A 12,396-nucleotide genomic window follows, 5' to 3' on the forward strand; every position below is an offset into this window, starting at 1 on the left:
CAGCTGTTCACAAAAAGCAAAAGAGAAACATTTAATCTTCGAAGTCATTATTGTTGTAAGATAAATCATTTAATGGATAATTCAACTGATTAGGTGCGTAACGATTTAATAAATAAGATATAACTTTAATCTGTAATCCTAGCTCAATTGGAATTCTATACGATTAATAATTTACTTGGGAAATCTTCGGTTTTAAACGATTTGCGTCTAACAGAGAGCTGAAATCAATGTTCAAGTTTCTTGAAATTCAACCGTGTTTTGAATCAGCTGTTCTGTCAGATACCTATATACCCCAGAAATTCTTGGATACCTTTAGATTCCTTTTTGAAATCTCACTTGTTTTTGATCAGCTGTTATTGTACACGTAAAACACGAACAAAAAGGTATCTGGATACCGTATCTGTCTGAGATTGAAAGCAGCCATTGAGAATGAAGTTGTTGTGTTCATTTGTCAATAGATGACATCTTTAATTGTGACAGCTGCCCAAAAAGCGGGATATTTACAGTAAAACATTTTATAGGAATTTATTTATGGCAAATTTTTTTTCGTACATGACATTTTTTAAGCTTTTAATATTTTTAGTAGACTATCCTTTAATAATAGAAAAGTGTCAATCTTTTTGAGGAAGAACATAAATGTACGACAATGTTTGTTTTTGTTTAATAATTCACTCCTTACTAAAAAGCAAACTTTCTTAGAAACTTACATTTGTTTGAGTATCAATAAACCTGTCAATTCTACAGAGTCCCACCTCAGGGGCAAATTAAAGGTGGGGCTGTTTCATTGGCTACTTTCAATCTTGTGTTGGATATGACTGTGAACTTTATTTAAGGATTTGGATAGCTAGATTGGTATAGCTGTCAAAAAATAAAATCAAACTTCAGCTGTTCGAAAAAAGTAGACAAACAATAAGAGTTCTAAGTTTTCTAATTTGACTTCTTTCAAATTTAAGAAAACTTTGTTTACTTTAACTGAGTTAAATATCATTTAAAATTTGTATGATTAACTTTTCATTCTTTCCATTTCTTTCATATTTAGTCTATCAATTTTTTTTTGTAAAATAATGTAAAGCGAGTATTTTGCATTGATTAAGAAAAATAAAGATTTATTTCTCAATAAACAATAAATCCTCAACTAATTTAACATAAATTCCTCCTTGGGCACTTAAAAGCAATCCCTTGGGGTCTAGTATAATTTTGCTGTGTGATTTTTCACAAGGCTCCACGTAATGACTCCTTAAAAAATTTACAAGTCCCATCTTAGACTGAAGTGTTCCTAATCGTTCGCCAATACAATTGTGTGGTCCAACGCCAAATGGCATGTAGGAAAATGGTGTTATTTTTGGCTTATTCTCTGGGGAGAATCTTTCCGGATCGAATTCATCGGGGTTCGGAAAGTACTAAAAAAAATAAAATGTATAAATAGATTTACAAAAGAATGAGCAAACTTAATTCAAGATACCTTTGGATCTCTTTGAATAGCAAAGACTGGAAAGTAGACAGCCATACCATTTGGAATATTATAGTCAAGCTGTGGACTTAGTGAGAACTCCTCCTCACCTTTGGCTAAAGTACATCTTCGGTCTAGGAATGGTTGTGGTGGGTACATTCTCAAGACCTCTTGAATCACCATATCCAAGTATTCCATAGCATTCAGGGAGTCATAGGTTAATTTACCCTCATTTGCCATAAGTGACTTTTTTATTTCGTCTCTTAATCGCTTCTGTAAAGCGGGTTTCCTTGACAATTCATGCAATCCAAAGGCAATAGTTGAAGAAGAAGTCTCAAAGCCCGCCGTAAAAAAGACAGCAGCTTGTGCGATTAGCTTGTTTATATCCACAAATTCACCCTTATCTTCAGAGGTCTTTTTTAACTGCACCAGAATGTCAATTAAGTCATTTCTTGTTGTTCTGGATTTGGCTCTATCAGCCATTACAAAACTTATGGATTTCCGCAGAAATTTGGTTGATTCCGGAGAGAATACCTTTGCACGAAAAAGTTTCACCAAGTGTGGAACAAAGAAAATTACAATATACTCAAGTGCCTTGAGTGTGGTCCATGTGAAGATTGGTTTACCATTTCGTCGGAAGTCACTGTTCTTATTTTTCAAACTATTTGCATATATTCCATAAGCCGCCAAAGCAGTGACATCGGTGGTATAGAGGGCGCTGATTTCCTTAACCTCTCTAACACATTCTTTTGTATCTTTAGTCAATCGACAAAGATATTGATTCAATTCACTTCCTATCTAGAAATAAGGTGAGTTTTTTAAAGATTTTTAACCTCAACTTTTAAAAAAAACCTCACTTCGTTGATGGATGAAAACATTTGCTTCAATTTTCAACTGGTAAAAACTGGAGTCACTTTAGATCGCATCTCTCGCCAAGGCTCACCTTTTAAAAAGAATAGATTATTGAATGCCAATGGGTCGCCATGTGGATCCGCCGAAGCATTGCGATTTGCAAACCTATTGAATTCCTTAATTAGAATAGTTTTTGCCAGAGCAGGGTCTCTAATTATAAGGGCAGGTCTATTGAACATATACATTCCGAAGGCAGCTTGATTTTTAATGGTTTCATGGTTATATAACTCCCTTAATTGTTCAGCAGGACAGCTCCTCAATGTAAGCATAGCTCTTATATTACCAATTATTGGCATTGGTTCAACATAAGCTATATTTTTTCTCTTCCAGTAGGAAAATTGATATTTCATCCAGATGTAAAATTTAGTAAGACCACCGACGACGAGTATAAGAAATATGGTTAGGAACATTTTGACACGTATTCACAGCTAAAATGAGGTAAATAGTTCTTTCAAAAAGAGCAATTAATTGAAGGTTATTTGGTGCATTATTCCTACTATAAGCCTTTTTTCAAATTTTGCTAAAACTGAGTACTGACGATGGTCTGTCTGATTTGATTTGGTTCATATGACTTGAGAGGTCTTTGAAGTAAATAGCAGAAAAAACACAGAAGCTCAATGTGGTCCACCAATAAAAGTTCCAAATTTTGCGTAATCTACTGAACTTGCAATGAAAATGTCTACAAATAGATTAAACACGGTTTTTTAATTATGATAAGGACGTTTTCATCAGATTTTAATCTAATTTAAAAACTGTTACTACAATTTCTTGACAATGTTAAATTCTCCATAAATTATTGATAAATTTGAACTCGATTTAGTTCTAAGTTATTTCTTCATCAAGTTCAAATTTGGGGGTATAGGATATTAGAACTTGGTTTAACAATGTTTTTACTTCTTCAAAGACTAAATTTGTAGATTAATTTCGCGCTTCGATTAAATTTCAGACCACATGAATTTTTATTAAACTTATATAAATATTGTTGCATTTTTGTCACAACTATCTATCTAAAATTCTGAAAACTCAAAAATGATTTTTAACACAGTTACAGTTAAGATTAGACGTTTAAGAAAGTTCTAAATATTTTTAAAATAGATGAAGTTCCATAGATAAACCGAGAATTATGTATTAGATCGAGTTTTTATTTTATTTTGGAACTTCGTAAAGAAATTGGCCGTAAGACTTTTTCACTTTTCATCACATTGTATAATCGAATTTAAATATCGGTCTACATTTTTTTTTAACCCAAAACTGCTGTTGATATAATGTCACTAATCACTGCGTATTATATTAAGCTTTGCTGTGGTAAGTTTCGTGTATTACTTTTTTTTCAGAAGACTGTTAGAAAATTCCTCAAAAGTAACCAGGCTGCTACTCCAATAAAGAAAACTTCTGGTTTGTTTTTCAATTTTTTGTTTAATTTCGTATTCAAATGCGCACTAGCAGTCTATGCAAGTTTCGAAACTATCACTATCAAATTCGTTACTAGTTTTCTTTTATATCGCATCGAAAGTAATTTAAGCTACTTAAGGATCTTCAGGTCATGTATTGGGTCCACATAAAGAAAATAACAATTACAAATAAATAAAAGTTTCGATTTCCGGAAATTGGGCCAGAAGAAATTACGATTTTGTTTGGAAAAAACGCCAGAAATGTCTCCATATAAACTTCTGAATGTGTTTCCAAGGAAAACAAACAATTTTCTACAACGAATTTGATTTTATGTTTTTTTTTTTCTTGGATAGAAATGATTTAGGAAAAATTCGAGAAAGCAAGTTTTAGATTTTGTTGACATTTCACGGACTTTTTGTCCATACATTTCTAATCAGATATGATTATGCAGGATAAATTATCAGATTTTAATTTGTCTTCACATTCCTTAGCTGCCACAGTTTCCAAAATTTCTGTTTTTTTTTCCAAAAAATCTAATAAGTTTGATGGAAAATTTTATTAAAATCGATTCGAAACACGGTAGGATTAAAAAAGCAAGTTTAATCAATCATGAGGAGAACTTTACGTGGTTTTGAATGTTATTATTAATTATATTGTTGTGTTTTTATAATCAAATTAAGATTTTAATCTTAAAAATTGGTACTTTCTGTTGTTATGAATATAGGTTTTATAATTCTTATATAACTTTATCCAAATTTTTAATGTAAAGATAAATTTAATCAATAAAACATTTAGTTTGAAATGACTTTTGGGAAGAAATACAAAATATCCATAAATTCTATGGAAATTTTTTATAGACTTTCTTCATTTTGGGCATTTAAAAAGTCTGTTTAGAAGTTAAATTTCAAAACTAATAGTCAGTTGTGAAGTTTAATTATTTACTTCGTTTAATTATTTACGTCGCGCTTAAGGTTGTTTTTAATATAATAATTAGATAGTTAAAGTCGATTACGTATTATTAAATTTAATATAAAAATAAGTGCTCTATAGTTAAAATTTCCTTATTAATTTTTAGATTTAAATCTTCAAAAGTGTTTTGTTATATAAATTTAAAAAAAATAAATGTTTTCTTTTGGACTTTAATGCGTTTTAAAATGTTTTAGAACACCTCTTACTCAGAAATGTATTTTTTATTAGAAAAATTAGATACAATTTGGTTCACATTATGATATAGAGCTACTATATCGACTTAGCGGTTTGAAAAGTCTAGGGTTGGAATTCGGCATTATGTAAAACTAAGTTGTTAAACCATTTTTGTTTTTCAGTTGAGGGTCTGACATTTACGAAAATGTATTTCTAAACTATCGCACAACGCAGAAATATTTTTGAACCTTCTACAAAAATGGTGATTCTCCCACAGCCACATATCGTGCATTAAAAGGAGATTATGGTTTACATAATTGTCCAATTACGTAAGCAATTGCCAAAATTGTGATGAAATTTGAAGAGACTGGATTGGTTACGGGTATTGTGGGGCCTGTGCATCATCGTTTTGCTCATATCACTCGTAATATCGCTGCTGTAAGTGAAAGTGTTGTCGAAGAAAGAAAGTGTCGATTCTTCGTCGATCTCAGGAATTAGGACAGTCTTATGGTACATTGTAACGTATTTTGCATTTTGATTTACACGTACATCCATATAAAGTCCAGTTTACACAACAACTGAACCCAGCTGACCATTCACAACGTGCGTCGTAGATGCGTCGAATGGGTGCTTGCACAACAGGGGGTGGCCCGCGATTTTAAGAACAAAATTTTCATCAGTGACGAAGCACATTTCTCAATCGATGGGTATGTTAATAAACAAAATTATCGTACAGTTAAACTTCCCTATAACGAACTTCTACATAACGAAGATTCTCTATTACGAATTGAGTTTGAGTACACATCTTTTTGGTTACTTTTTTGGTGTGTGTTGATCTCCTCATTACAAATTTTTATAAATCGAATTTTTCTCTACAACTAACAAATTTTGTTGCTGGAAATCCAAATCTCATATGTTTTTGTTTCCACATCACGAATTTTTTTCGAATAATTTTCGGTTAAAAACAACAGAATGCTTAGAGAAAAAAAACCTTATAAGATGAATTTCCCAAGATTTTAAATCCAAGCATTCTATGTTCAGGCTTCAGTAAATATAATTGAAAATGTCTCAAAGTATCATTTTTTTTTGATAAAAAAAGTTGTTGATAATTAATAAAGTTGAAGAACGATTGACTTAAAAAACAGATAGGTAGGTAGGTAGAAATGGCGATCCCAAGGCAACGTAGCACGTCAGTAAAGATAATTGTGTCGAAACCTATCGACACGGTGTCATCCTCCCAATCTTCTCTCGTTGGGAAAATAACCTTAAAACCCTTACTAAGGCTCAAAGTAGGAGTGCAGTAGTCAGTGTCTACCGAGATAATATCTGAGGGAATCAATTTCGTAGTGTTGCTGTGACCATAAGGTTTTGACAACCAGCTATTTGATTCCTTCAGCCTAATAGCGCTGCAGGAAACTATGTATTTAATAAAAAGGTCGATTGGTAGAAGATCCAAAATAACGTTTAAGGCGTCCGTTGGGCAAGTACGCATGGCCCCTGTGGTGCCCACAAAGCTGTCCTCTGAACATTCTTTAGCTTATTAATATTATAGGCTTTGCTAAGAGCAGGCCACCACACAATCGAACCATATGTTAAGATTGGACGTACTACGGCTGTGTACGTCCATAAAATCATCTTCGACTGATGTCCCCACTTTTTGCCGAAAGTTTTGCTGCAGGCGTAGGAGGCAACACAGGCCTTCTTAACCCGTACTTCAATATTTAGTTTCCAGTTTAGTTTAGGGTCGAGTATAACTCCCAAATATTTTGCACTGGAAGACAATGATAGGATTTGACCGTTGAGTCGAGGTAGCGTGAAGGGCGGTACTTTAGCTTTGGTGGTAAAGAGCAACAGTTTAGTTTTACTTTGGTTAACTCCTAGTCCACAACTCGTGGCCCAGTTGCTAACTTTCTCCAAAACTGACTCCGTGATTTCACTAATCACAGAGGTGTACTTTCCTGACACCAATAGCACCAAATTATCCGCTTAGGCTACCGCCTTTAATCCACATCTCTCTAATTTAACGAGAATTGTATCCATGACCAGAAGCCATAGAAGAGGCGAAAGGACACCACCCTGGGGTGTTCCCCTACTCACGTGTTTTGTTGCGATTGTATTGCCTAGAGTGGCTCGAATCTTCCTACCACTGAGCATGGAAATAATCCATTCTCGAATGAAGTCTTCTACACCGAACTTAACGAGCGATTCTTCTATGGATTCTGTAAGGACGTTGTTAAAAGCACCTTCTATGTCTAGGAAGGTGGCAAGAGTAAATTCTTTATAATGGATTGTTTGTTCTACAGTACGCACTACTTCATGGAGGGCAGTCTCCGTAGATAAAAAACAGATATTGCCTTTGAAGTGTTTCGACTTTGAACCTTTCTGGATGTGAAAAGTAAAATGTAAGTTTCCGGATTTACAAAGCCAACCCAACTGAAGAAAACCGGAATAAGTTCAAACAAGCTAGGAAGACCTATACCGGACATATACGACGCATTACATTTTTGCATGACCAGAATTTACGGCAAAAAATACTACAATGTCCCAATTGTAGTAATTTCTGGTCATTTGTAAAAAAATTTGCGTAACCCTAAGGCTTCGACACTCCCTATGTAAGCTCGATTGATAAAGCCAATTTGCTTGCAGCACAGTTTTCTGTTAATTCGATGCTGCCAGTGGGTGACATGACTCCGCCTGTACTTGAAAGCTTAAACGCTGTTGATGGACGAATCTTCTTTCGCACTCGTTCAGTTACTAGAGTACTTAAAAATCTTGACATTCACAAATCCGTTGGCTCGGATGGTATCCCCGCTATTGTTCTGAAGTGGTGTTTTTCCACGCTGGCAAAACCACTGCGTAAGCATTTCCATCTGTCCTATTCTACAGGCCTTTTTCCGAGGGGATGGAAAAAAGGCGAATGGAGTGATCACATATTTGACATCGCCAAAAATGCTAATAGGTAGTACAAGTGGCATGATGGTTAGTGCGATGGACTTAGTGTTATAGTTTAACTTAGAGTGTCCGTATGGGACCATTAAGTTAGTTGTAAGTTATGGATAATTAGACTAGTTTTATGAATTTTTGTCAAGCTTTAAGATGGGTTTAAGAATGAATTAATAAAAATGAATTAAAAAAAAGAGGCTGTGATGCGACCCACACTGATAACTTCCCACCCCGTCTGTCGATTTGTCTTGCTTAAAAGATTGTCTATATGTATTTTTACCAAATTTGCGCACTATTTTTTGCAGATTTTATTTTTTATGAAAAAACGGACTGTTGGATTTTTATATAAAAATTATTGAATATTGAAAACAATATTTTCTGTGAAATAAAATAAGTTTGAAACCAATATTTTTAATTTTTGAAAAGCTATTTGAGCCGAAAGTAAATTTTTAATAAGTTTTATTTTTCTTTTTTTTTAGAGTTTTATTTTTTGTAAAAAAAACTGTCAATTCGATTTTTTTCAAACTTTAACTGAATGTTGACAACAAGATTTTTTGAAAGATAAAAGTAAATTAAAGCCAATATCTCAAAGTTTTGAAAAGTTATTCGAGTCGAAAATCAATTTTTACCAACTTTTACAATTTTTTTTTTATGTTTTTATTTTTTGTAAATTAACTGTCAATTCGATTTTTCTCAACATTTTTCAAAATGTTTAAAACAATATTTCTTATAAGATAAAATAAGCTTGAAGCCTAAATTTCAAGTTCTTGAAAAGATATTTGAATCGATATTCAATTTTTACGAACTTTGAGTAATATTTTTTTTAGATTTTTATTTTTTATAAAAAAAACTGTCAATTAGATTTTTCTCAAAATTTTATCAGATGTCAAAAACATTATTTTTCGCTGCACAAAATTGTTTTAGAGATGAAATCATATTTTAGTCAAATTTTTTTTTCAGTTTTTTTGATTTATAAAAAAAAACGTAAAATGGAATTTTTGCAAAAATATACTTCTTTGGTATCACGTTACATTTTATTATAAAAAAATTTAATTCAAGTCTCTAGCGTTTTTGGTTCGTAAGATATTTAGGGTTAACCAAAATTTTCACCTTTTTTTCAAACTGCTATGGTAAAAAAACCACCCACGCAATTTTCTTGAGAGCCCTTTCTGCATCTTTCTGTTTTATTATCTGTATAACAAAATTTATTTGAATTCGATATATCTTCTGCTTCTTGAGCTATGGACGACGAAAAAAACGTCGCGAACGTACGGACGTACAAACGTACGTACACACGCACGCACAGACATCTTTCTAAAAATCTTTTATTTCGACTCTAGGGACTTTGAAACGTCGAGAAATGTCAAAATTTTCAATTTGACAAATCGGACCCATTACAATAACTTCCTATGGGAAGTAAATAACTTATCGACTAATTTATTTGAATCTCTCAATTTATTAGACGATTTTGTTGAAAAATAAAATGGAAGAATGTTATCCAAACTAAAATCACTGACTATGAATTTCTGTTTAACGAATTTTCTATATAACGAATTTTCTGGTCCTGTGCAAATTCGATTTGGGGAAGTTTGACTGTATTTGGGGTTCTGAGAATCCTCAAGTAATGAAGAGAAGCCATTACATCCAAAAAAAATTTACTGTTTGGTACGCTCTTTGTTCCGGGGGTATGATGGACCTTATTAACGATTATCACCATCAATTCGGAGCGTTATGTGGTTTCAACAAGACGGTGCCACATGCCACACAAATCGACCGAGCATGGTTTATTGCAAAAAAAAACATTTTTTGGCCACGTAATTTCTTGTCATGGCAATATCAAATGGCCACCAAGATCATGCGATTTGAATATGTGTCAAAAAGAGGTCGAAAGTTACCTCAAAAGTAAGATGTTCTTTTTTCTCACTTATGTGGACAAAATAGCTAGGGCTTCAATTACAGATTTCATACTTCTCGTAATGACTTAATTAAATGACAATTTGGCTCACTGTAAAAAATACCCTTCTTATTTTAAAGGGCACGTTGACAGTTTGATTACCAATTAAAGGATGTAAATAAATAGTGACTTACAACTCTAAACAATTTGTGTGTGCCAGTAATGTTCTCAGCGATGGAGGAAATCTACAGTTTTCAGTCGAATCTAAACAGCCGATTTGAGAAAACACTTTCATGTCAATAATTACTCTTTGGGGATTTTTTATAATTTTCTCGCAAAAAGGCAAAGATGAAGACAAGGTCTTTGGCATGACAGTCCTACGCACTAACCATCACTCCAGAGGTACTACTAATTGAAGGGTACGTTCACAGTATAAATTCAATAATGTCATGTTCGAATTTGAAACTCCTTCAGACGATTTTCATATCAAAATCTTTTAAGGTGACTCATTTTGACGTTTCATAATAAAAAAAAATGTTTGGAGTGAAAATTACGAGATGTCTTATACAAAAATATTAAGGCAATTTTTTCATGTACATTTTATTTTACACTGTGTATAAATAAATAGTTAGTATTCAATTACAAATTTATTTTTTTATTTATATAGCTTGTGTATATCTTAGAAAATTAATCTAAATTTACATTCTTATTTTTTGAAAAGTGGATCTCTGATAAACTTGCAATAAAGTCCACCTTTAGCTTGCAAGAGTACAGCTTTCGGATCGAGTGTTAGTGTTTTATGGGATTTCTCACAAGTGTTAACTTTGTGGTTTCGCAAGAAGCTTATCAAACCAATTTTAACTTTAATAATTCCCAAACGTCCTGCAATACAATTATGCGGCCCTGTTCCAAAAGGCATATAAGAATTAGGCACTAAATTTGAAATATTCTCTGCGGAAAATCTTTCAGGATCGAATTCATCGGGATTTGAAAAGTACTAAAAGAAAAACAAGCAAACATTAATTTTGAATCATCTAAATAGTGTTTATTTATAACGAAACTTACCTTTGGATCTTTATGAATCGCAAAGACTGAAACATAAACTGGCATTCCATGAGGAATATTAAAATCACTATAAGGCTCCAGGGAGTACTCTTTTTCGCCCTTTGGCAGAGTACATTCTCGATCTAAGAACGGTAACGATGGATATAATCTCAATATTTCTTGAACAACCATATTCAAATATTCCATCTCTTGAAGACCATCATAAGTTATATTTCCTCCGTTTTTTTCCAAACATTCTTTGATTTCTTCACGAAGACGGTTTTGAACTTCTTGATTTTTTGACAATTCATACAATCCAAATGCGATGGAGGAGGCAGTCGTTTCAAAACCAGCAGTAAACAATCCAGCCGCTACTGCAATAAGAGTTTCATCATCTAACTGCACACCTTCAGCTGCAGCAGTATTTTTCAAAGATACAAGAGTGTCTATCACATCATTTCGGGTATCTCCAGACTTCATTCTTTCACGAATCACAAAGGCTATAGTTTCACGAATAAACGTAGCAGCCTTTTTGGAAAACGTCTTCCAACCAAACAACCCCGTGAATTCTGGTAAGAAGAATATTCCATTGAATTGAATAGTTGTGTACGTTGTCCATTTGAAAATTTCACTTCCCTGTTCACGGAATTCACTTCTGGGGTTTTTCAAACAATTCGCTTCGAGACCATATGCCACAGACGCAATGACGTCAGTGGTGAAGAGAGCACTGATTTCTTTGACTTCTTTGATGCAATTTCCTGAATCCAAAGGCATCTTGCACAAATAATCATCTAAGTCCACTCCGATCTATCAAAAGGACTAAATATTTTATGACACAACTTTGAAAAAAGAAAAATTGTACTTACCTTTGCAACAAGTGGAAACATTAGCTTCAATTTGCCACCCGTGAAAACGGGAGTAATTTTTGATCTCATTTCCTTCCACTGTGGATTCTTCAAAAAGAAAAGGTTATAATGCCCTAAAGGATCACCATGTGGATCGCATGACGTGTATCTGTTTGAGAACTTATTAAAATCCTTGTTCATAATTGTTTTGATTAAATCCAAGTCACGTAAGAGAAGTGCAGGTTTGTGGAAAATGTGAATACCAACAATTGGTTGATCTTGAGCATTTTTGTGATTATACAGCGAAGCTATATGAGCTGCAGGATTGACTGTCATGCAAATTAATTCCTTGAGATTTCCAAATATTTTATTCGGTTCAATGAAGGGAACATTTTGTCGACGCCAATATGAATAGTGATGTTTTATCCAAAAGTAAAGAGCTGTAACAACTCCGGTTAGAACCAGAAGCCATTCAGAAACACTCATAGTAAAAAATATCTATAAAAATTAACTACTTTAATATGCATAAATGCGTATTTCGCTCATTAAATTGAGAAAAAAAGTTAACAACTTCACTGGATAGTTTTTTAAACACTGTTCAACGAATTTTAATCCAAGATCTTTTATAGACTCAGATAATTTTATATCATTGTATACATTTTAAATTTAATTATAATTTTAATAAGATCTTGCCAGGTGAAACAATCGTCACATTATGTACTTTCTTTACCTTACCTATTGCGTTGCTTACCTTAACAAGATACCTCTTGAAT

At 33.0% G+C, this 12,396-nt stretch overlaps 2 protein-coding genes across 2 annotated transcripts in view; both read right to left on the minus strand.

Moving 5' to 3' along the window:
* Window positions 1-12,396, minus strand: part of LOC129943527 (probable cytochrome P450 6g2) — a 144,594-nt gene that overhangs the window by 76,791 nt on the left and 55,407 nt on the right. The window lies entirely within an intron of this gene.
* LOC129949938 (probable cytochrome P450 6g2) lies at window positions 1,095-12,203 on the minus strand. The gene is made up of 5 exons (XM_056061688.1): window positions 11,645-12,203; window positions 10,800-11,585; window positions 10,444-10,731; window positions 1,463-2,248; window positions 1,095-1,400 (listed from the first exon to the last, which is right to left on the minus strand). Exons 1-5 carry the CDS (start codon window positions 12,107-12,109, stop codon window positions 1,107-1,109), a joined length of 2,619 nt encoding a protein of 872 aa, XP_055917663.1. The 5' UTR covers window positions 12,110-12,203; the 3' UTR covers window positions 1,095-1,106.

The sequence above is a fragment of the Eupeodes corollae genome, chromosome 1 (genome assembly GCF_945859685.1).
Source record: "Eupeodes corollae chromosome 1, idEupCoro1.1, whole genome shotgun sequence".
Lineage (NCBI taxonomy): Eukaryota > Metazoa > Arthropoda > Insecta > Diptera > Syrphidae > Eupeodes > Eupeodes corollae.